We start from the raw sequence: 26,840 nt of genomic DNA, 5'->3' as shown, positions 1-26,840 counted from the left end.
AAGAGAACTCCTAGGGCGCTAATGGCTTCTCGGCATCTCATTTGGCGGGCTATTTACAAGGGCGCTACGTCCTTCCAAAGGGACCGGCCGTTATTAAGGCGAGAGGGGCATCCGTTCGCGCCATCTAGCGGGACATATCGAAGAGGGATTAATATATTAGACAGATACAAAGAGCCAATTAAATTCGCGACCGTTGAGAACCGGAAATGTTCTAATATTCGTATAGATGTCACTGCGGAATTATTTAACGGATTATGTTAGATACGCCGTGTTTTCCTCTGGCTAATAGCGCGGCTTCGGAGTAAATGACGCCTCTTGTTACAATGACTAATTTCATTAAAGGACATACAAATAAGCTTCTTATTACAATGTATGAAGTATTAGAGAAACTTTTAACTATGAGCAACAAACGCAAGGAGAACGCAGCTAGCCTTTAAACACGCTAATGCAGTGTTGCGTACAAATTTCATTGGACGAGCCTTTAAGCTGAACGTTTCACGGGCGGGGGGAAGACAATTTCCGAATTTTCCCCTTTCGACGGCAGCAGGCGCTAAAGCGTCTAGTCAATGAAAATTGTACGCGAGAAAATCCACGACTTTTGACGGGTTGCGTTCTCCTTGTGTGGGGGCTGTGTTTGTTGCTCCTAGCTTTTAATCAGACGGAGCTCTTGGTAAACAGATCCGTAGGCTTTCAGTATTTTCTACTTACACACCAAAGAACTCTGGTCAAAAAAACTAAACCAGCATTTTATAGACTCAATATAAATAACAATTTAATTTAGAAACTAGACTGGTTAAGCCAAGCCCCCATAAACGTAAACGGGGGAACTTGTAGGAGGTACAATCTGCCCACACAAAGGTACGTTTACACTCCTATAAGATCCCCCGTTCACGTTTGTGGGGGTTGACTTAATCTCTCTAATATCTCACAAAATCCAAGATTTAACGGAATTTTAATCGAATATTAATATTTACTTTAACATTTTCTAATATAAACTGTGTATAAAATGTGTGCTGATACAACCCTGTATTGTTTTAATGCACATTAAACCACTTTTTCATTTCAATATTATAATTATTAATACTATCATTATTCATTATAAATATTATTTTTATTATAATTACTAATATTATCATTAATTTTTATTATAATTATTAATATTCTCATTAGTTTTTATTATAATTATTAATATTATCATTAGTTTTTATTATAATTATCAATATCATCATTACGTTTTAATATAATTATAAATATCATAATTATTTTTTATTATAATTATTAATATTATCATTATTTATTATTATCATTATTAATATTATCATTATTTATTATTATAATTATTAATATTATCATTATTTATTATTATAATTATTAATATTATCATTATTTATTATTATAATTATTAATATTATCATTATTTATTATTATAATTATTAATATTATAATTATTTATTATTATAATTATTAATATTATCATTATTTTTTATTATATAATTATTAATATCATAATTACTTTTTATTATAATTACTAATATTATAATTACTTTTTATTATAATTACTAATATTATAATTATTTATTATTATTATAATTATTAAACTGTGTTAACTTGCTGATACAACTCTGTATTGTTTTAATGCACATTAAACCACTTTTTCATTTCATTTCATTATGATTATTAATATTGTCATTATTATTATTATTAATATTATAATTAATTAATAATAATAAATTGTGACATTGTCTTATGAATTTAGAAATATTGTATTATTGTCCCTCTTATAAATTTCTAGATATTATCCGTCTTATAAATTGAAAAATATTGCTGTGTATATCCTTGAAGGTCTTGTACGGTTGATGAACACATTAAACATGATATATCATTTCATTATTATAAATTATTATTAATATGATCATTATTTAATAAAAAAATTTAGACGAATAATTTATCAAGGTTAAGAAACAAGCCTTACTTCCGCGATGGTTTCGTATTTCGTATTCATCTGGAAAATATTTCATCACGCGTAAGAATATAGCAGGCTTTACGGGCCAGTATTTCATTTTGTTTTGGCCCCTGGGGTAACTCTGGTTCGAGAGCAAATCCCCAATATCAAAATACACTAGTGCCAGATGAAATTTGAAAGCCGGCCGTTGAGAAACTTAATCCCACGGATCAAGGTATTAAAATATTTACAACAAAAAATGCGGTTAAAGCTTAGAGGATCGTTCTATAGGAACTAAAAAACTTTCAAAGAAAACCTGGGATATATTTTTTCGCTATCTCGTCCATTTCTATACCAGCTAGAAAATAATATCAGAAAAAAAGTGGCCCAAGAATCTGTAAGTCGTTCGATAGGTCCATAAAACTTCATCATATTTTAGTCCTTCGATCAGTGAAAGCCGTAGACGTTTATCAAAACTCTTTAAACTTAACCATCCCCGCTTAAGGACGAGCTTCAAACTGAAGGTTACGGAGTTGAGGAGAGCGTCAACAACGAGCCTAAGGGTCGCGAAAAACGACAAAACAAGTATTATACGCTATAACGATCGAGTTTATGGTCTCGGTATTTTTGGTCGAGACTCTTTTTTTTTGTTTCGTCCGAAAAAAACCCGTTCTCCGTCTTGTCAATAATGTATAAATGCGCGACTCGCATAAGACGCTTTCCAGAGGGTTTTATCACCCATATAACACCGAGCTACTTCTATACAGGGTGGAAACTTCAGCCGTGGTCCAGCCTCGGTACTTCTCCTAGTACACCAGAGTTCTGCGGGTGGAACACTTTTACAGGCGCTGGTAGGCCAAATATAGACCAAATACATTTCTACAAATTCAAGCTGGATGTTACTCGGTCTTTATTTTCATTTTCGGTTTTAAATCGTCGTCTGCTATCACGGTAACTAAGTGCGTAACTTTGTTCTTACCAAAATTAGTTAACCTATAATTAAAAAACGGATTAAATAGCCGAAGCAGCGCCTGTAGAAGTGTTCCACCAGCAGCACTCTGGTGTACTAGGAGAAGTAACGAGCCTGGACCACGGCTGAGGCTTCCACCCTGTATCAGAAGGGCTTGAAAGAAGAACAAGGATCGAGACGCAAAGCGAGAGAAAGAAGCGGACTTGATGGGCTGACACCAATATTTTCTATAAATTAATGGATGTTTTGGAAGACTTTCGTCGAGATGCTATATATTTTTCATAGTTACGGGCCCAGAAAGGAGTTTGGGCGAGGTCCGGCCTCCAAGGAAGAATGCTAAAAGTGTTATTACTTTCAAATATTAAACAGATACGGTCCATTCGAAATTAAAGTGTTGAAAAATATATAATAATAGTAATAATAATGATAATAAGCTATGTTTATAACCCGCATTGCAACAGGCCACAGGCCCTTTTAACAGCAATACTATCGCGTCGGAGGGTTGTGGGCTTGTGGCTAGCCCTGCCATAAACCTGACTTATCCATAATTTTTAGACCTATTTTTAAAATTACCCGACTTTCCATAATTTTTAGACTTATTTTTAAAATTACCAGACTTTTCCATAATTTTTAGACTTATTTTTAAAATTACCCGACTTTCCATAATTTTTAGACTTATTTTTAAAATTACCAGACTTTTCCATAATTTTTGACCTATTTTTAAAATTACCCGACTTCTCCAAAATTTGTAGACCTATTTTTTAAATTACCTGACTTTTGCATAATTTTTAGATTTCTTTTTAAAATTATCCGACTTTTCCATAATTTTTAGATTTATTTTTAAAATTACCCGACTTTCCATAATTTTTATACTTATTTTTAAAATTACCAGACTTTTCCATAATTTATAGATTTATTTTTAAAATTATCCGAATTTTCCATGACTTTTAGACCTATTTTAAAATTCCCTAACATTTCCCGGATCTTTAGACCCAAGTTTAAATTCCACGACTTTTCCAGGAACTCCAGGTACCGTGGCAACCCTTCGCGGATAGCCACTAGCGTCCCTACACTATTGCTTTAAAACCTCTGCAAGTTTTTATGGTAAGACGAAACCGAAGTTCTAGGAGGGAAAATTTCCCACGCACCCACCCTCCAACCCCGAAATCCTCGAGAGAATAAATGAGAAATAAAATTGCCTGGAAACTAATAACGCGATCGAGAGAAAAAAGTTTAAAGCTTTTTTTAAATAAAAAAGTTTCGTATTTTCTTTTATTGTCTAAATTTTGAAAAATCAGTGACAATGCGTATAGATTCTATTGAGAGGGAGCTCTCTATATTGAACCGGGGGGGTTCTACTCTGGGGGTTTACTTCGATGGAAGGGTGACTCCGTATGGCATCGTCCTACGCGCGTCTGCAGCCGGGCCACCGCTTTCCCAGGGTGCGATTCAACACGCTCGCGCTAAGTCGCGAGCCACGCGCCTGGCGCGCGCGCGACATACGCGATCAACCCCGCCTCACCTCCCCTTCTTCCGTCCCCCCCCCGCGGGTCTCTTATTATAACAGTCCGTGAGTCATGCAATACCGCCGGCACTTGGGGGAGGGGGGAAGGGACGTCTCTCTTCCCCCCAGCTCCTTCTCTCTTTTCTGATCCAACCTTTCTGGGACAGGGTGATTGCGATTGAATTGGAGGGATATAGTTAAGTTTTATCAATAATTTATGTATTTATACAGGGTTGCCGTAAAATTTTCAGATTCAAATTACCTGACTATTCCCGGTTTTCACTGACTATTTTACTATTTTCAGAGATTTTCCCTGACTTTTTAAGGCCGAAATTTTTATTTTATATTGTACTTTTATCAGAAGTTAATAAATTTTAATTGACATATATTTCAGTAAAACGGTTATAGCAATGTTGGAAAAAATAGCCAAACTTTCAAGGAAATAAATGTTAATAATAAAATTTGATATAGATCTAGAGTAAAATTACCTTCGAATAGTGTCAAGATAAAATTGAATTCCTTGACTTTTTACAAATTGAAAAAAAATCCCTGACTTTTTAGGCCTATTTTTAAATTCCCTGACTTTTCCCTGACGTAGCTCTCAGTCCCCCTCACGCTCGTCATGGGTCAATAAAAGATTTAAAATCATCTATTGGTCCATGTGCTCGCGGAGTAAAGTACTTTCCCCTAAAATTATGTAATCGGTTCATTGGATGTTCGCTAATCATTTCATAAATTGTTTATTTAGACAATTGAATTTCATAAATAGATACCGTTAGTTAAGCCCGCCCCATTTAAGCAGTTGTCACCAATTCTACACGTTTTCTAGCCCGGGATTAACCTCTATTTACAAAGCGAAAGTGTTAGACGTCGCTTACGTCATGTTGGTAAACGTCCTGCAACAGTAGCAAATATTTCTAAAAATTTTAACGCAATTTCAAGCGGGAAATATTGGCAAACGGTTTCATTGAGATTTTTTACGACCCATCCTTAAATCATACCCTTTAGAAATGCATTTTATTGGCGTTAAATTAACACAATTTTAATTAAATTAAGGATGTTTTATACGATGTAGGTAATGTTTTACTAAAATTAGCTTAGCTTCTATGAAATGAAGTCGTTTAAAAATGGGTATTAAATAAATCAAAGTTTTCTTATTGCCAGATTTTCTAGCTCCTCCCATTTTGTAACTTGTCATAGCAGATTCGACCAATCATATTCTGGCATATTTATAGCCGCGCGTGAAACTAGAAAAAAATCAAACGCCATTGTGTTACTTTAAAGAAAATAGTTAATATTAATTCTTAAGTTTGCAACATTTGAGTAGAAATCGAGTAGCTCTTAATTTTTTTCAATACAGGGTTTGTGGTTTTTGCACGTGACTTTTAAAATATTTACAAATAAAACTTAAAAAAGCGACCATTAGTTTAAATTAATTTTAGTTGGTATTTAAAATTAACCCAATAAAACCGGTTGTATTTTTCACGCCAGTTCTAGCCTTATTTCCGGTAGTAGTAAATTAATAACATTAAATAGGGTTTCAAGAACACACTACTTAAGCATATGTAACATAATCACTCATAAGTATGCCATAAAAGCATTTTCATTAACGAAACCTTGTTCACGGGATATGCCGTAAATTACGTCACTTACAACTCCGTGACGAAATACGCGTCATCAACTTTACTGATGGGAAACGGAAGTTAGTGAGAATTCCTCGCTCGTTTCTGGCTTTGCTCGTGTCAAGTTTAGCTCGTGCCTCGCGATCACGTGATTTCATTTCCATGGTAACCTTTTCAATAGCGCAAGGATTATAAGCATTTTTGCATTTTTGGGTCCGCTCAATGTATGTTCCGCGTGAAACAAGGTCTCATTGAATTTTTTTCAATGGAAATATTATACAGAGGCATACTTATGAGTGATTATGTTACATATGACGTAAGTGACAAGAAAATATTTAATATTTATTCTTAAGTTTACAACAACTGAGTAGAAATCGAGTAGCTCTTAATATTTTATTTAAATCCAGGGCTCGTGGTTTATGTCACGTGACGTTTTTAAATATTTACAAATAAACAGAACTTACAAAAGCGACAATTAGGTTAAATTAATTTTAATCAGTAATTAAAATTAAACAAATAAAACTGTTTATTTTTTTTACACCAGTTCTAGCCACTTATTTCTAGTGGTAGTAAATTAATCAAATAAAATTGAGTTTCAAGTACACACTACGTAAAGGTTTGCTTTTTCACACCAGTTCTAGCCACTTATTTCCGGTGGTAGTAAATTAATAAAATAAAATTGGGTTTCAAGTACACACTACGTAAAGGTTTGCTTTTTCACACCAGTTCTAGCCACTTATTTCCGGTGGTAGTAAATTAATCAAATAAAATTGGGTTTCAAGTACACACTACTTAAATGAAAACCATTAAAAGCGTGTGAATATCATCATAGAGCTCCCATTCGCCAACACCCTGTACAGTCTATGAGATCTATACGGAAAAGCCCCCCTCTCACTCAGTTCTATTATATGAAAAAAGATTTGGCCGTAAAAGGGGACGCAGCTCCGTTCAGTCCGCCCCCCCCCTTCCATCGCATCATTGGTCTCCCCCCCCCCCTTAACAGGGCGAATGGACTCATCTGGAGTAGTATGGCATTCCCCGCTGAGATGATATAAAAGCTACATGCGAAGATACAAAAGCGGGATTTGTACAATATTGCGTCGCACTGGAAGCAGGACTAATTAAGACCCGAGCCAAACGCATTAAATGTCAAGACAAATAGATAGACTCTCTCAGGAGGAACACGAAAGAGAAAATTCAAGAAAATCGATTTTAATTTGTGACATAAATATTACATTAGGTTTTCTACACTTTCTCTGATAACGAAGACTGATTAAATTTGGGCTGATGTCTTTTAACGCGTACTGTTTATCGTTAACACCGGATATATACATATATTTATACCTTTGTTTTGACATGGGTTACCTCTAATTTGTGGGTTTTTCGCTGTATTTTTTATTATAGTTGACCCCTAATTACCTGATTTCACCTCTAAATAATGGAGATTATGAATGGTATTTATATGAAAGATGTTATTCTTTTGTACATAAACCTGTCTTGGGAAATATTTCTATAAACAGATATTTAATTTTTAATTCGTTAAATTACTATGAAAAGAGTTTAAATTATATACATAGCTCTTTGCAAAACGAAGTTTATAAAAAAAAATTATCTATAATTTATAATAAATATTAAAAAATGTTCTTAAATTGATTTGTAATAAAATCTGATTTGTAATAAATAATAAAAAAAGGTTTTTTATGATTTGTTTAGTAATTAATAATAAAAATGTGGTCATGATAAATAATTAAAAATATGTTTATGATTTGTAAAAATAAAACAAAGACGTTAATGATATGTAATAAAAATAAAAATGTCTAAGATAATAAATAATTTTATCTACGATTTGAAAAAAAAATATGATGTCTACAATTTTTAAATTCTTTTTAGAAATTGGATGAATTTCAAATGAAATACTTAATTTTCGATAATACCATAATTGTACCTCTAAAATTACTATTATTAATTCAAAATATTTATAAAGTAAGTTTTTTCTCTAAACCAGGGGAATTCATTTTTATGAAATAAAAAACAAATTTACTCAACGCTTTCAAGTTAACCAAAATTTGCATTTAAAACCAACCTCGAAAGTCGTAAAAACTCCTCAAAATTAGGTTTCATTTTAAATAACAAAAATGAGTAAAAATGGATCGTGGAACCGAAAAGATACGGTTCCCGGAAAATATAACGAGGAAAATATTCTAATATAATTAAGGCAAAAAGACATTAATGCAAAAGCATTAGGCGGCCGGTAATAGTTGTTAAATTACACCAAAAAACAGAGCGAGAGAAGAGAAGTTTGTTTTCCGGGTGGAAATCAACACAGTTATACAGAGAGGTGTTCAAATTAGACAAAAACATTGGCGGTCAAACTCACCTCATACGGTACTCTCGATACGGGTGGACAACTGACCAGCCCTGAAACCGGAAACGGTCAAGAAGCTCACCGAGTTAGCCATACCCGCTAACGACCAACCCGAGAAATCGGTTCAAAATCTTTGTTTTAAAAAAATCACTCTTTGATATCCAATAGAAACACCGCGGTGAATATTCCAAAAACAAATCGGTGTTAGCGCAACAAAGGACGATGCGTGCTTCACAGCGTAGGAACTTTGGAGCGGTAAGTTAGAACCTTCGACGATGGATTCGGAGGCTGCACTGAGGCCTCCACTCTAGCTACTTGGGCGATGTTGATACGGGAGAGACCGAAGACGGGACACCTAGCGCTCTCTACCGCCCGCTGCCCAAATCAACGCCGCTATTAAAATAATATTGCGCTTCGGAATTACCCAGTCAAGGTGACTAGGTGACGAAGACAACAGATATACCGGGATTAGGATCATATTCGGGGGATTTTCTACTGTATTGGTATTAAATTAATAATTTTGCTCAGAAATTACTTAAGTGTGTTGAGTAGAAGACGAAGACGTTATATACAATGCACAGTATGATTAGTATTAAGTACGGGTGTTTTTCTACTGTATTGGTATTAAATGAATAATTTTGCTCAGACATTACTTAAGTGTGTTGAGTAGATGACGAAGACGTTATATACAATGTACAGTATGATTAGTATTAAGTACGGGTGTTTTTCTACTGTATTGGTATTAAATGAATAATTTTGCTCAGACATTACTTAAGTGTGTTGAGTGGATGATGAAGACGTAATATACAATGTATAGTGGGATTAGTATTAAGTACGGGTGTTTTTCTACTGTATTGGTATTAAATGAATAATTTTGCTCAGAAATTACTTAAGTGTGTTGAGTAGATGACGAAGACGTAATATACTATGTATAGTGGGATTAGGATCATATTCGGGTGTTTTTCTCCTGTATTGGTATTAAATGAATAATTTTGCTAAAAAATTACTGTAGTGTCTTGACTAGATGACGAAGACGTCATATATAGTGGGATTAGTATTAAATATGGGTGATTTTCTACTGTATTGGTATTAAATTCATAATTTTGCTAAAAAATTACTGTAGTGTTTTGACTAGATGACGAAGACGTCATATATAGTGAGATTAGTATTAAATATGGGTGATTTTCTACTGTATTGGTATTTATCTTGGTATTATTCGCAAATTACTAAGTAACTTAGTTGAGTAGGTGACGAAGAGGTTCTATATAGAGGAATTACGATCATGTACAAGTGAGTTTCTAAACAAGTAATTTTGCAGGTGAGTATCTACTGTATTGTATTGTATTATTGGCTAATTACAAAATAGGTAATTTTGTTCAGAGATTACTTAGTGTATTGAGTAGGTGACGAAGACGTCCTAGATAGTGTAATTAGGATCATGTACAGGTGATTTTCTAAATAAGTAATTTTGCAGGTGAGTATCTACTGAATTGGTATTTATCTTAGTATTTTTTATAAATTACTAAATGTACAATTTTCTTCATAAATGTCTTAGCAAATGGTTTCAGGTGCCTTTCATTCCAAATAGTTAGATTCAATTAACTTGAATGTATAAAGATATTTAAAAAAAATTAAGATCAATATTGTTAAACCATAAAATAAAAAATATTTATATAGTTGAAGTTCAAAAAGAAATAATAAATTTTACTAAACGAGATTTTGTTTAAAAATTATAATTAAAATTTATCATCGTTCTAAAATATATTGGGTTATATTAATATCTAAAATTCGACGATCCAATCAGATGAAACATTTCAAAAGAAAACCCAAGACCGCGTTTACTCGGATTAATAGGGAAATTAATTACAAATCAAATCAGCCTCCGTCAGGTATAACAACCGTCTGAGAAGGAAACTGAAATTCTGAAAATAAGGAGATACGAGGTTCGAAGGTGGAACATGGAATAACGGAGGGGGGGGGGGGGAAAGCGAGAGGGGAAAGCAAGGCGGGAAAGCGGGTTTGTAGGGGAAGAGGAGAAAGGTGCGTGTGACAAGGCCTAGAATTTTATATCTGCCAGAGAGAGAGAGACTAAAATCAATGGCGGAGTCGGTGGGTGATGGGAAAAACCTGGTTGCCATGACAACGCCGCCCCCTCGCCACCCCTTCATCTCGTTCTCTTCCCCCGCGCCAAATTTCACTCAGCGACTGCACGAGCACCGCGTGAATAATAATAAAAAAGTGAGACAAGGAGAGAACGGTGGTCTCTTAAATAAGGAGGTCGGTTGTTCCTCCTAAATGCTCGGAACAGCTTTAAAATGTAAATTTAGGCCGGTCGACGTACCTCTCGATCGTGGGCTCGCGGACCTCGAGCGAGGATCAGAGAGCGAACCGCCCGATACGAGACACTGTTTACAAAGGATATAGAAGTACCACAAAGGCTAAGAGAGAGAGAGAGTATACCTTTTCAAAGGATTTTGAATAGCGGAGGAGACCAACTCTGTGCAATTGTAGAAGCGCCAAAGAGGGTCTACAGGATACCTACATTTTCTACGCATTTTACTACGAAACTGGAAAAGGAAAGGTTTGGAAGAGTACCAGAATTCTAAATCGAAATATCGTCTGCTACGACTTGATTAACGCGGGTTGTCCTTACAGGGTGGCCACAGTTTTTACAGATTTAACTTCCCGGATTTTTCCATGTTTTTTTTGGTCATTTCCGAAGGTTTTAAAACACTTCTTTTGTGGCAAAGTTTTGCAATATTTTAACCTATATTTCAGTAAAGGTTTCCGAAGGGTTGCCAGAGTTTTTCCAGATTAACTTCCCTGATTTTTCCATGTTTTGTTGGTCATTTCGGGAGATTTTAAAAAACTTATTTTAAAGCAAAATTTTGCGATTTTTTTACCTATATTTCAGTAATGGTTTCCAACTTTTCCCTGACGATTGGAGCCATTTTCAAATTTCCTGATTTCCCCACGAATTATAGGTTTTCCTGGTTTCCGATAAACCAGATGTCAGAAATGTCAAATAAGGACATCCACCACACTTTATACTCCTTTTAAGTTATGCTAATGTTAATGTTACTTTTAAGGTTCTTAGAGTCTTAAGTACGTGAAATTGGAACTTTTTAATTGAGTTATCAATTTAGGAATAAATTAATTTTGTTAATATTTGCGTTCTATTTCAAATATTAGCTTCATATACATTTGTATATATGTAATATATGTGCAAAATACAAAATATACCTAATTTGAAATATTCCTTTTGTTATTAATTAAATATTTATTGAATAAAATTTATTAATATTAAATATTTATACGTCCTTTAAGAAACAAATTTTGTTTTTAAAATTCACTAAATTATAAAAACAAAAATTAAGGAAAATATTTGTTCAAGTATTTGCGTAGTCGCATATTTAGGTTGTTTTAAGGTTTTTGATGTAACACTTTGGGTCGACCACCTAGGTACGATTTTTATTTAAAAACCTTAAATATTTTCTGGGACCTAGTATATTAAAACACCCTGTATATTTACATAAAAGAATAATATTTGAAAGTATCAATCATTAAAATATATATATTGAAAATCCATTTTAACGATTACGAAAATTGGGATTTAGAGACGTCATTCGAAGCCATATTTAGACTACAGAAAGGGTTCAAACTCTCTTATCGAAAGCGTAGATTTATCGTAATGGTGACCGTCGTAACAATAATCTATATAAATCGTTGCGGGTGAGATTGTTTCGACCAGGATACCAAATATTGGATTTATATTAATAGTTAATAAAGATATATATAATCGTGGATTGTAAATATTTGGAGGTTCGGCTAATATTACATCCATCTTTTTTCAAAGTCCATTCAATAAAAACAAAACCAGCATGACGTTTTGCGAACCGTCAACAATATCGGAACGCCCACAGCTGACAAACAAAATTTTACAGAGAATGAGCGTTGGTGAACAGAATACGAAAAGCACAATCATATTAATTAAATTTAATATTCAATATCTGTTTTTCGCTAAGGAAAATAATTGGTTTAGGTTTAGATTAAAATTGGCAATTTAATTCATAAGCCTACATATTATTATTTTTTAATCAGCTAGGCTAATACCCAAGGCACCAACTTAGACCCAAGTCATCTAGCGACTTATAATGCCTTTAAACAGGTGGCCGGGTTACAAAATTAAAAAAATCATTAGCTTACCCCTGTACCAAGAATACATTTATTTTAAATTAGGGAGAATGACTGACTAGCTTGAGACGATGGGAAAGTCATTTTCAAAAAATTAAAAAATTAAATTTTTCGCAAAACAATTGGGTAAACTTGATAAAATTGGGTAAAATCGATAAAAATGGGTAAAATCGAAAATATTTCGGTAAAATCGTAAGGGTTAAAATCCGTGATTTTCCCATGCTATTCTACGTAGATTTAGTTTAAACTTGAGTTTTGAAAAACCTTTTTGGTTGCCATGGCAAAACGAATGGCCCTTGAAATTTTTCTCTTTGGGAGCCTACAAGGTATACATGAAGGTCTAATATATTCTTGGTTAGGGCTCGGCGTTCCGAGCAGAAATTTTCCGTTCATTTCTTTCACATCCATATCAGAAAATTATCAGAATAAAAACCTATTTCAAGAATGTATTTATTTATACTCAGGGAGAATGAATATGTCGAGACTATCGACGGACACGTTGAGCCCCTAACCCCGTCGCGCTAAGCGGGGGGGAGGGGAAAAGGAGGCGGTCTTATTTTTTGCGTCCTCGCAGCTGCGTTAATCGCGTCGAAAACCTTATTTTTAAGAACCAATGAGATTGCAGTAATATTTGATTTTATTAAAGCGGAGGAGCAAACCAGGGGCCCCAACGGGTGGAATTGGAGAAACGCTAAAAATAATCTCGACATATTCATTCTCCCTGAGTATAAATAAATACATTCTTGCCTATTGGTTGCATATTAAATCGTATAATAGTCGTGAACAATATCCATAAATAAACAGTTAATCGAATTTTTTATGATTAATTGAAATTTTGACGGTTAATTTATCTATTTTTCCGAGCTCTATTCTTGGTGAAGTAAAATTAGTAGGATCACTGCACAAAATATTTTCAGTTGGTCGGTTAGCAGATTAAAAAGAGTGGTGCCACAAATAAGGAAAAAACTCAGTCCAAGCGGCAAGAACCATATAAAGAGTAATTTGCGCGTTCAGGCTCTGTGTATAAATACTTCTAACGAGGAGACTACCCGAGGTGATAATCACCGATTTGGTTGAAACTAGGTGGGTATGTAGACTTTATGGTAACATGAAATTTCACCAAGGGAAAAATTGTAATAGGCATTTGTTTTGCCATGGCAACCGAAAATGTTTTTGACAACACAGTATGTATATTTTCTCATTGAAAATAACATGGGAATCTGAGCACTTCTAAGGCCCCCTGTGAAAAAATTTAAAAAAAAATTCAAATTTCAAAACCAAAAACAAATAGATCAAAATTGACAAATGTAATGAATTTTATGATATTTTGATGAATTTTGGTCAATTTGATTAAAATATGTAAAAATTGATCAATTTTTATTTTCAATGGGACAATATACAGACTGTGTTGCCAAAAACATTTTCGGTTGCCATGGCAAAACTAATGCCCATTGCAACTTTTCCCTTGGTGAAATTTCATGTTACCATAAGGTCTACATACCCACCTAGTTTCAACAAAATCGGTGATTATCACCTCGGGTAGTCTCCTCGTAAGTCAATTGCTGGATCGATCTCATTGAACCGCCCATTAACTGAGGTTGGCAATTTTAAACCAAATGGTTTTAAAACAAATATTTATAACATGTTTGAAACAGCCATTTAAAAACTCTATTTTCTTTAAAAAATGTTGTTCTCAAGGTAAGTTTTTACTAAAAGTAAATAGTTGGAGAAAGTGAAAGGCAAACAGTTTTTACACACAATCCAGGGGATTTGTGTATTAGTTTCACGTATTGTGTCCGCACGATTTATCGCGGTACGTTAGAGGTACAAAGACACATGATACGTCAATCGATTAGAAATATCATGCCCTCGCCGCCATTGTTAACATTTGTGAGATCGGGACCGCGGGAAGTGGGGCATTTGCCCATTTTAGAGATTTTGGGCGATTTTCGAATTTAAATGTGTGTATTTGGTGTACAGACGACGTGGAAGACAACAATGATGACGTAAGAGAATCTAATAAAGATAGTTACTTTACTAAATTATTTTCATGGTAAAATAAGTATAAGTATGAAAAATAGTTCAAAACGTATTTTAAGCAAACGTTTTTATGTTCAGTTGTTTATTTTAATTAAAAAAATGTTTAAAATTAATGAATTATGCTTTAAGCAATAAACACATTTTTTTTAAGAAAAAAATATTTTATCAACTAACAAAATCTAACTATATAACAGGTTGCAATCTCAGAAAGGGAAATATTCTAATAGATAAATCGTTTTGAGATAATAAGCAGACTATTAGCAGAATTGAGGAACACCCGAGGAACTACTGATTTATCATAACAAATCGGTGATTTCCACTGATTTTTCATAATATATCGGTGATTTCTACTGATTTCTCATAACATATCGGTGATTTCCACTGATTTATCATAATATATCGGTGATTTCCACTGATTTATCATAATATATCGGTGATTTCCACTGATTTATCATAACATATTGGTGATTTCTACTGATTTATCATAACATATTGGTGATTTCTACTGATTTATCATAATATATCGGTGATTTCTACTGATTTCTCATAACATATCGCTGATTTTCACTGATTTCTCATAATATATCGGTGATTTCTACTGATTTCTCATAACATATCGGTGATTTCCACTGATTTATCATAATATATCGGTGATTTCCACTGATTTATCATAATATATCGGTGATTTCCACTGATTTATCACAAGATATATCGGTGATTTATACTGATTTCTTATAATACATCGGTGATTTCAACCGATTTCTTATAATGTATCGGTGATTTCAACCGATTTCTCATAACATATCGGTGATTTCTACTGATTTATCATAATATATCGGTGATTTCCACTGATTTCTTATTGGTCTAATGATTTTTTTAATTGATTCCCCGTGATTACCTACGATTTGTCCGCCTGATTCATAAAGCGACGACCCCTCGCTTTGCCAAATACTGGTATCATTTTTCTTCCTTTCTAAGGTTGCAACCGATAATATACGGCCTATGGACAGCGGATGTCAGAACTCGAAGGCAATCTAACCAAATAGCGCAGACATAAACAGATAAAATAAAAACCAATTCGAGCTGAAACTTAACCTTAATTTAAGACGGCGCATAACCGAATGGACCGACGAAGTTGGAAATTTTCCCAGAAAACCAATTACGGGTGTACTAAAACTCGCGGGCAGTCACCTCCCACGTCGGGAAGCTTAATTGAAATTAAGTGCCAATAAAAACAGCGGGAGAGTGGAGCTGCCGCTAGACTAACTAACTCGCCTGGTAACCCACAGATGGTACGCGGCAGACAAGCCCGTTAAACTGACAAGAACGAACGGGTCGGGGGGGGGGGGAATCTTTCAATCTGAAAGAGCAATAAGGGGAAGAGGTGGGGCAGGGGCGGACGGAAAAGTCCCCATCACCTGGCTGGGATGGTAAACAATGAGGGCGGTTAGATTTTTGGGATGTAACTATGGTAACCATGGAAACTCCATGGTTTCTCCATCCCATTCCAACGCGCCATCTCAATATAACGCTCTTCCGGGGGGGAACCCCTCATCTTATTTTGGTCGGCTTTTTTTTAGACGACGTAATGCCGGGGGGTGGAAGCCCCACCGTCCGCCGCCCCCGAAATCTCTCCCGCAGGAGCGATGAAAATCGAGACGAGAGGGAGAAAGAGGGGTGGTAGGACCCGAGAGGGGCTCGGGATAGATTTGGAGAAGGAGATTATAAAAATGTAAACCCCCTTTCCTCTCAAATCTCGATTCGGACCGAGATATTTCCACGAATAGAATAATTTTGTATAATGGATTTTTTTTCTACCCTAGTATCAATATATATTTTTTATCGTATAATTGAGTTTTCTAATAACTCTACTATTTTTTAATTGTATAAAAATAGTGTTGTAAGTAGGAAAATGTTTCCGAAAAAAAAACAAGTTTTCATTCCATGATTAGTCTAATATATTGTTTGCAAATTTAAATAAAGTGCTATTTTCGCCTAATTTTTTCGAATCTAAAATTAAAACTAAACCTCTAGACTAGTTTAAACTGATTAACAATGTAACACTATTAATGTTTTGTTGTATGTTTTCTGATATTAGACATTTTATATCGATAAAAAGTTAAAAACCTTTAAAAAGTAATTTGTTTCAAATTTTTGTTTTTCCGATTTGCGGAAAATTTTCTGGAAATTTTCCCGCATTTCATTTTTCCGCAAAATTAACAACACTATTATAAATAACGTAAATTTTACCACTAAATTGAACTAAGAAATTTTGAGATATTTATAATATTACCTTCTTATAAAACTATATGCGTATGTTTATCAAATATTTTTTTAACAAAATAGAAAAAATATAAATATTTTATATAAATTAATAAATTAAAATAATTTTATTTAGGCAATAAAATTCTCCTGAATAGACGCAAAACTAGTCGTCGTCAGTAAAATCCTTGTTTTTAACGAATTAAATTGCGTAAATAAAGTTTCGTTGATTTTGTACGTAAGTAGTCGAAATTTTTTAACTGATGTATTTTATTTAAATATGATTTTATTCATTTATCAAATTAGTTTTTTAAACTAGGTTTTTCCCTGGAAAATTGATTTATAAAATTTCGTGCATAAGTAATGTACACTAAAAATTCATTTAATCTTCTTAGTTACATTTAACTTTATTTTATTCATTAATTTTTTCTGCATTGGTATTGCTGAATCAACTACTTTTCGGGAACCAATGAAATTTTATTTAAACATAGGACATTCGGCCTAAGTAGAAATATAAATACATTATTGATAAAAATATAACGAAGGATTTTGATTGAAGTCATGATTTAAATAGTTGATATAAATCAGAAAACCCTGTATGGTTCAAAACGCAGCTATATTTAGTGCTCGGAATTGTTTATTCATTATCCACAAATTTTCCGATTTATTTAAAAAACGTTGGTAAAAAGAATATAATTTTCACTTATTTAATTATGTTTTTTTACGCAACCAAGCATTTATTTGAATAAAAGTGGTATTTATTTAAATAATTGTTTGTTTTATTTAAATAATAGGCTTATTCACTTTCGATTATTTAAACATTTTACAATTTTTATTCAACTATTGGTTATTTAAATAAATATTATTTAAATATCGCCGAGCTTATTTTATTCATGGATAAAAATTAATCGAATGCCGAACACTAGCTATATTTAACAAATATCAATAGATACTAAATTAGACAACTACGAGTCCAAGATTTATAAATTTTATAAAAGGCAACGCTAAAACCAAACAAATTTCTGTCCAAAATAAGGTACATTAAAAACTAAAGGTACACTTCAAAAGATTCATTAGGGCTATATATGATTTTTCATAAGAACGCACGTTGAAACCCATAAACTTTATACATTAAAAAGACGGACTAGAGTGCATAAAAGCCCAAAAAAGGTAATGAATTTTTGGGAAGGGAAAATCGAAGTGGAGCGCCTTTTTTTGGTGGCGGCGTTCAACAAATCGAGTTAGTTCTATTTCAAGAATACAAATGCTAGGAAATTGCTTTTTTTCCCCATTCTCTTCCTATTCGAAAAAAATGGGAGGTTTTTAAGTCTTATCTGCCTCTAGCAAGACTAGTAAGGCTTACCAAAAAGAGTCAGATTTACCGGTTAGTAAAGGGTAAAGAGTGGATCGGGTATAGTGCGTATCGTAACCGGCTAGGATTAAATTTGAAGTGACGTCGGAAAGAAAGCTCTCTCCTCCACTTGCACTGTAAACAAATACTTCTCAAGCCGCGAGTACGTCTTCCCCGCACTGCAGTCTCCGTCAAGATAATGCTCTCCATGATTTCTCGCGTATTGTTTCCAAGGCTGGCATTGTTATTGATTTATTTCGCAACGGGGATTACTCTAAATAGCTTTCACGTTCTATACCGATAATGCTATATTTAAATTCAGTTCTATTTTCTAATATTTTTAAAGACGAGAGAAAATACTGAATGGTGGAGTAAAACATATATATCGTGCATAATTTACTATAAAAGAAAAACCGTAAAATGTAGTCCTAATGATATCAAGATTTTATTGCACGCTATAATTTTTATTTAAAAAAAGCAATTTGTTATGTCAGGTTGAAATATATAAATATTTAGATAGTTTGACATTTATTCGAATTTAAAATAAAATCGTATCAATCGATTTTTTGGAATTTATTGATTTTTAAGCAAATGAGTTCTTTTGATATCAAATTTAATTGGTGCATAATTGAAATGAAATGCAAGATAGTTTTAAATAAATTTAGTTCCTGGTTAAGGTGATTCCACGGAGATTCAAAACACTGATTATTTTAGATCAATGTTATTAATATTACAGATTATTACAAAAAATTTCATGAGATTATTCGTAGCCGAAAAATGATATTCAAGATTTTACAAACAATAAATGGTGGTTATACGAATTACGTAAATATTAAGTGGTTTCGAAATTGACTTTTGAAAATACTGCATGTTTTAACAGGGTTCGTACAAAATTTCCGGAATAAAAGTCCCTGACATTTCCAGGATTTCCCCGACTAAATTGACAAATTTCCCTGACCATTTTTGTAGAATAAATTTATGTTTTGAGGTAAAATTATAATTATTTATTTTTAAGACATTTTTCAAAAATTTATGTTCCGGATTTATTTATGGGGTCATTTAAAAATTCCCTTACTATTTCGGACCATTTTAAATTTCCCTGACTATTCCCTGACCATTGGGAATCATTTTCAAATTCCCTGACTTTTCCCTGACCATTGGGAATCATTTTCAAATTCCCTGACTTTTCCCACAATTTGTTATCTAAAATATGTTAAACATTATCTAAAATACGTTAAAAATTATCTAAAATATGTTAAACGTTATCTAAAATATGTTAAACATTATCTAAAATATGTTAAACATTATCTAAAATATGTTAAACATTATCTAAAATACGTAAAAAATTATCTAAAATATGTTAAAAATTATCGAAAATACGTTAAAAATTATCGAAAATACGTTAAAAATTATTTAAAATACGATTAAAATTATCTAAAATACGTTTAAAACATATCTATAATATGTTTAAAATTATCTAAAGTATGTTTAAAATTATCTAAAATGTTTAAAATTATCTAAAATATGTTTAAAATTATCTAAAATGTTTAAAATTATCTAAAATGTTTAAAATTATCTAAAATGTTTAAAATTATCTATCTTCAACGATTTCTGAAAAACCCTTTTATAAAAATTCAAAACATAAGAAAATACGACTAATTTTAAAATCTTGAAGGAGTTGTAGGGGTGAGTTGAGAAGTATGCCTGTTTTTTCCCATTTTCCTACGATGAGTTAAAAGAGCGCCAGAGAGCTTCAAAGTGTGGCCTACTTGCCCCTGGAAGTAGGCTGCAACAAGCGCAGGGAAACGCGATAGGTTAAAAAGGACTTTGTAAACAAATCGAGGTAACCAGCGTAAAAAAGTAAACTTAAACAGTATTTAAAGTCGTGATGGACCGCGATTTCTTTCAAACTGCAACAATGGAGTTCACTTCGGAAGAACTGGCGGATATTCATTTCGTGTATGGACCGGCGGATGGCAATGCTTTGGCTGCTCAACGTCTCTACCAGGAAAGGTACCCGAACCGGCGCATCCCCGTGCTTGTTTTTGCATAACCTTTTGAAACACCGTGTATATATATTCCGTTAGTTTTAACTTGTAAATTCGACTTGAAGGCCTATCGTTTTTAAATAAATAAATATATTTTAGTTTCCCCAAACGTTGTTGGTCTTTTTTACGTTTTCAGCGCTGTTTATTGATTCGGCCTAATGGGAATTCGGTTATATGTGAGAGCACCATTTTGACAACTCCACAGAAGTACAATTTTTGATACAAATCAATGATTTCTTTGAACAATCACTTTAATAAAATTATTAACGTATTTACCAAAGCAGAGTTAATTAAAGAGTGGATATAATCAGGGTTGTCCTATTTAAACCAATTAAATTTAAAGGGGAACGGTCAAGCTTTAACCAGTTAGATAGCCCTATAGCCCATTAAAAACTAAAATATACGGCGAAAACCGCATCAAAAAATACTGAGTGGTTAATTTTTAATAAAATAAAGAAATTTCGGGAAATTGAAAAGCGCGCGTCCGCCGCGACACCTGGTGAGAAGTCGGTGAGGCAGAAAAACAACGTAAAAGCGCGCGCTGCTGAAGACGCAAAAAATTTGTTTTGCACGCGCGGCGCGTTCCAGTTATAAGATACTTAAGTCTATATTGCGCGATTTTAAAAGATAGGATAGTTCGCAAATCGCTCATACGGGGTTAGGGGCGCTGGCAGCAGCCCCTAAGATGGCGGCGAAAATTCAAACCTGGCGTTATTTTTCGTTTAAACTTTTTGGGCCAGAAGCTATTTTTTCAAGACAAAAAAAGGTACGTGTTAGTATATTGAACGTCTTGTTAATCTTTTGATACGGAAATAAGGCCATATTTGGAAAAGCTTGGCCGTTCCCCATAAGGAAGTAAATTGCAAGTAATGACAGGGCATCCACTCAAATCTTCTCAAGGAAAAATAGGATTATATTTCTAAAAATATAGGACTTTATAGGACTATTTTTACAATATGATAGGATTTTATAGGACTATATATGCTATTCCATTTACTAACTTAATGCCTTTAAAACCAAATCTATATTTAGATAAATAAATCCTTGATTTTCCCTTAAAAAATTGAAACTATTTAACCATTTTATCATAAAAATATACTAGTAGCTAACCATGTTAACAATAACAAAAGTATAAACTAGAATGACTTGGTATAGGAATTTATCCTATACAGGGTGTCCACTAAAAATGAACCAGGGCGAATATCTCAAAATCTGTTTTAGGTACGAATTTGAAATTTGCATGTCGCATAGAGTGTGCAGGGGGAGCCCTACTGCGAAAATGTCGATGACCTTGAACCATGTCTTCAAGGTCATTCAAAAACTAACTCGAGAACCGTAAGTGTTACAAAGTTGGTTCCAATTAGAAAAGTGTTCCACGTGACTTTTTATGTACAAATAACTTTGAGTTGATCGGATTTGACCAATAGGAAGCCGAGAAATGCTAGATGAAAAACAAGAATGTGTCGAAAGCGAGTTTCGTGAGCTGATAACACTAAAGATACTCGTGTTAGAGTACTGAAATTTGCTACACATCCTCATCAGGATTGAGGGTCTTGAGTTTAAAAATTTCAATGACCTTGAACCATGTCTTCAAGGTCACCCAAAAAACAAACGCGAGAACCGTAAGTGTTAAAAATTTGGTTCCAATTAGAAAAGTGTTTAACGTCACATTGTAGGTCTAATTAGCTTTGAATTGATCGAATTTAACCAATAGGAAGTCGAGGAACTGTTTTTCAAAATCACAAAGGTCGTTAAAAAGAAAATTGAAAGAAAACGCACATAACTCGAAACCAATTCGTGTTACATCGAAATTTGCTAGACAAACTTATTATGGTGGGAGTTTTTCAAGTTTGTAAAATTTAATGACCTTGAAGACGTGGAACACTTTTCTAATTGGAACCAACTTTCTAGAGGTCGGGGATTTTTAACTTTTATTCAATAGATAAAGCTCTTAAAATTATTCGTAAAACGTTTTGATCAAGTAATTTATATTTCTGTATTATCCGATTAATTTTTTGATAAATTTGTAAGACTAATCGGAAAAACAACGTTTTTTTCGAATTAAAGCTCACATTTTACGAATAATACATGTTTTTTAATCATTTTCCGAAATATTAACCAGTAAATTTCTTTGTTTAATTTTTTTCCCGAAAAAAATCAATTTAAACAGGGATGAGTAACCGTCACAACTTTCTAACACTTACGGTTCTCGCGTTTGTTTTTGGGTGACCTTGAAGACATGGTTCAAGGTCATTGAAATTTTTAAACTAAAGACCCTCAATCCTGATGAGGATGTGTAGCAAATTTCAGTACTCTAACACGAGTATCTTTAGTGTTATCAGCTCACGAACCTCGCTTTCGACACATTCTTGTTTTCCATCTAGCATTTCTCGGTTTTCTATTGGTCAAATCCGATCAACTCAAAGCTATTTGTACATAACAAGTCACGTGGAACACTTTTCTAATTGGAACCAACTTTGTAACACTTACGGTTCTCGAGTTAGTTTTTGGATGACCTTGAAGACATGGTTCAAGGTCATCGACATTTCCGCAGTAGGGTTCCCCCTGCACACTCTATGCGACATGCAAATTTCAAATTCGTACCTAAAACAGATTTTGAGATATTCGCCCTGGTTCAATTTTTACTGGACACCCTGTATAGCTAAATCTAGCAATTTAACTGAGTGGTTGGATTTGAAATGGGCAAAATATCAAAACTATAGGATTTTATAGGACTTTTGGGGGATTTTGGTAAAAATATAGGATGTTATAGGACATTTTTGAAAATATAGGATTTTATAGGATTTATAGGACCTCTGGGGGCCCTGTAATGATTAAATATATTTAAAATATATTACAATTTTAGTTCACATTACATTTTTAAAGAAAAATACACAAAAAATCAATAAAAAAGTCGATAAAAATCAATAAAAATCCGATTTAAATTAAATAAATTTTTTCTTTTTTTGGAAATATAGGAGGTTATAGGACATTTTTGAAAATATAGGATTTTATAGGAATTATAGGACCTCTGGGGGCCCTGTAATTATTAAATATATTTAAAATAAATTACCATTTTAGTTTTCACTACATTTTTAAAGAAAAATACACAAAAAAAACAATAAAAAGTCGATAAAAATCAATAAAAATCCGATTTAAATTAAATCAATTTTCTTTTTTTTGAAGAACATAAAACGTTATAAATATCCCTTAAGGGCCCGAAATAAGTAGCCTGTTAAATCAATCAGAGAAGGGTGTAACTGAGAGGGGCCTCCGTCCGAAAACGAATCAGAGGGAACGGAAATAGCATTCCATCTATTTCCGGTTAGGTCAGTCGAGCCGCGTGACAAGTCCGGAAGTACGTCAGAGATTTTTACCGGTATGCTCCCGATGGGTCACTTCAAACATACCGCCCTCCTACTCACATCCTTTCAGCGTGGCTTTTTTTAAAGTCTCGCTAACAATTTCCTGCCTCAGTCCAGATATCGAACCGCCCATTGAGGCGATAGGTCCGTGACACGCGACTATTACAAGATGTGTCCATCCCAAATTAAATATAGCGATAGTGTTGTTAATTTTCCGGAAAAATTATCGGAAAAATGAAAAATTGAATCATAAATTACTTTTTAAGGGTTTTACTTTTTATCGATTTAAAATGTCTAATAACAGTAAACATACTACAAAACAATAATAGTGTTCATTGTTAATCAGTTTAAAGCTAGTCTAGAGGTTTAGTTTTACTTTTAGATTGTAAAAATATGAGGAGAAAATACCGCTTTATTTAAATTTACAACAATATTAGACTAATCATGAAATGAATTTTTTTTATTTTTCGGAAAATACGGAAAATTGTCCGGAAAAAGGCCTCGGTCATTTTCCGACTTACAACACTATATGGCGATAACAGAGGTGACCACAGGAAACTCAAAAAAATCTGATAGGGAAAATAGGAAATTTGTAGGCGATTTAAAGGGTTTTATAGGAGGTATATTTTGCAAAATGAAGGAAAATTACAGGCTTCTTGTACTTATGGAGTAAAATTCCTTGATTTTTAAATAGTATTTTGTTTAATAATTGGTTGAGCGAACGAAGATGTCTAAAATTTCTAAAATAATTTTGCAGATTTTGATATCAAAAGACTAATAGTCCTTTCTATAAAGTCATTACGCTTGCCGATGCCGAACTTGTTTTGATGTATCGCTTTCGTTACGAGATACGTAGGAGTTCAGATCAGTTTTGAAGGTTAGATCTTTATAACAAGATATAACTATAATAGTGCCTACTGATTGAGATATAAATCTCCTTTGTACTACTAACGTACCTCGAGCAATTGTGTGTACGGCGGCGGCGGCGGCGGCGGCGGCTACACAGTAGGTGATCGTAATACACGCAAATCCCTAAGGATTGTGTAAAAAGGGCTACTCGTCGAAATTTCCTAGGGCTATCATAGTGAAACGTCAATTCTACGTCAGGAGTGACGCGCCCAATACATCTAAACAAGAAGGCCAATGCTACTTTATAGAAAAGCCTATTGCAACAGGTGAAGCCCGAATAATAATACTTAAATTTTAAACGAACACACTTTTTTAAATTTGGAACAATGAAAGAGAAGACTCACCCTTTGCTCAGCTGCTTCGGCTCTTTTCTCGGCTTCGACCACTCTTCGTTCCAAATCAGCGAGCTGTCAAACAGAAAGAAAAAATATCTTATTAATTTGTAAATCATTTCAACATCGTACGTAACTATACAAAAATCAAATTCTAAAAATTATTTATTTATGCTTAAAACAAATTACTGCGCTATCAACCTAAAACCGACCTCAATTTTATACGCGATAGACTTACAAACTACCTCAATTTTAGGTGATATATTAAATAGCAAAAACTACCTCAATTCTAGATGATTTATTAAATAGCCAAAACTACCTCAATTCTAAGATATAGACTTAAAAACTACCTCAATTATATGTGATAGGAATTCTAACCAATCCAGATACTAGCAAGATGTCAACAAACATATTATTTGAAATTTTGAACTCCATGTCAAAACTAACTTAAGATATTTCCATGACTTAAAGACGTAGTAATAAAAAAATTGCTTAATTTATTTTACTCAAATAGTCAGGGTTGGCAAAAAAAAGGCTTTTTCTAAGTCATAGATTTTTCTTAGTGGTTAAATACGGTTAAAAGTGGCCTGGCTAGTTGTTGCTAACCCTGCGAATGGTTAAATTGTTAAAAGGATCACAACAAATATTGTATAATTTAGGTTTGGGCTGTAACGTCGGCAACCGGAAGCGCATAACCCTCTAAAGGTGTACGAGCGTAGATAACGACCAAGAGAAGAGGGGATTACCAACACGCTTATGGCTACAGTTTGCACGCAATAGCCCGTTTTTGGATATTTAACGAGAGTAGAAACTCCGAACTTAATCCCGATACATAATTAAAATTCTTGGAGCAACTCGCGAAAGGGTAAAGATGCGGCGACAGATACGAAGAGTAAAGTCGGCTAAAAATTCGCAAACCTTTTCTACAATTCTCGAGAGATTCGCGCCAAATAAAATTCTCATTATCTCTAGTCAAGAGTGCATTTGGCTCAACAGAGAATACGCGACTGTTCGCCTCGTGGTACCCCGGAAGCTAAGCCACGCCCCTTCGCCTTTCCGCGTGCTTTTTTCCCCCCTTTCTGCCCGTTAGGGGGGAAGACACTTGGATATGTTTATACGCTCTCTCTTCGTGTAGGCGGAGATTATCTACAGGGGATCATGGAAACATTGGCTATAGTGGCGGTTAACATTCTTCCGCTAGTAGAGAGAAAAGTAGTTTCAAAACCTAATGCAACTCGCACGCGAAAACATACTACTACATACTACAGGTATCTCATTAAATCCTCGAACTCATACGACCAAACCAAAGCAAACTTTCGTACACCAAGTTAATCCAAATATTCAGTAGAGCATTTGCTAAAGGCTAAAACCAAAGGGACTCTTCAATTATTAAGTGCACTGTCTTAATTGGGTTCCAATATCAGGGAGTACAGAACGAGAGTCTTGCTCAACCAAGAAGTCAGAGAATCGAGGTGGGGTGGGTTGAAAGAGCGTGGAGGTTGGAAAATACGGGAAAAGATACGGCTTTTTGCGCCATCTACCTTATTTTTGGGGCTTTCTTGATTGCCGTTTTGAATCGTTTTTCATTATTGTAGAAATTATCTTTTGAAGGTCGATTTACTCTGAAGTAACAATGGTACATGATAGTTTTACTTTTTACCAGGTGAGTGTAAAATTTGAAATCCACAACTAAAACCAAATAGCCGCTGCCAATAGATGGTGTTAAATAGTCGGTGTTTTGCAGAGACGCCTGTTGAATTAATTAATTTCCCCGACTTTTCCAGGTTTTTCCTGACCAATTTGACAAATTTCCTCTGACCATTTTTGTACAATCTTGCAAAATATTTCATACATGTATTTTTAATACATCGTCCAAAAATGTATTTGCCTGATTTTCTGAGGCCATTTTAGAAATTCCCTGAATTTTCCCGGACCT

The 26,840-nt window shown here is 33.7% G+C and overlaps 1 protein-coding gene across 1 annotated transcript in view; it reads right to left on the bottom strand.

Moving 5' to 3' along the window:
* Nucleotides 1-26,840, bottom strand: part of LOC149952639 (pleckstrin homology domain-containing family H member 1) — a 256,498-nt gene that overhangs the window by 87,391 nt on the left and 142,267 nt on the right. Inside the window, exon 3 of the mRNA XM_090168671.1 lies at nt 24,917-24,979. Coding sequence (XP_090024797.1) covers nt 24,917-24,979 — 63 coding nt within the window. The remainder of the gene's footprint in view (nt 1-24,916; nt 24,980-26,840) is intronic.

Source organism: Leiobunum rupestre, chromosome 3 (genome assembly GCF_980474605.1).
Source record: "Leiobunum rupestre chromosome 3, qqLeiRupe1.1.hap1, whole genome shotgun sequence".
Taxonomy (NCBI): Eukaryota; Metazoa; Arthropoda; class Arachnida; order Opiliones; family Sclerosomatidae; genus Leiobunum; species Leiobunum rupestre.
The sequence above is the reverse complement of the archived record's forward strand: the minus strand, read 5'-3'. Positions and strand labels throughout refer to the sequence as shown.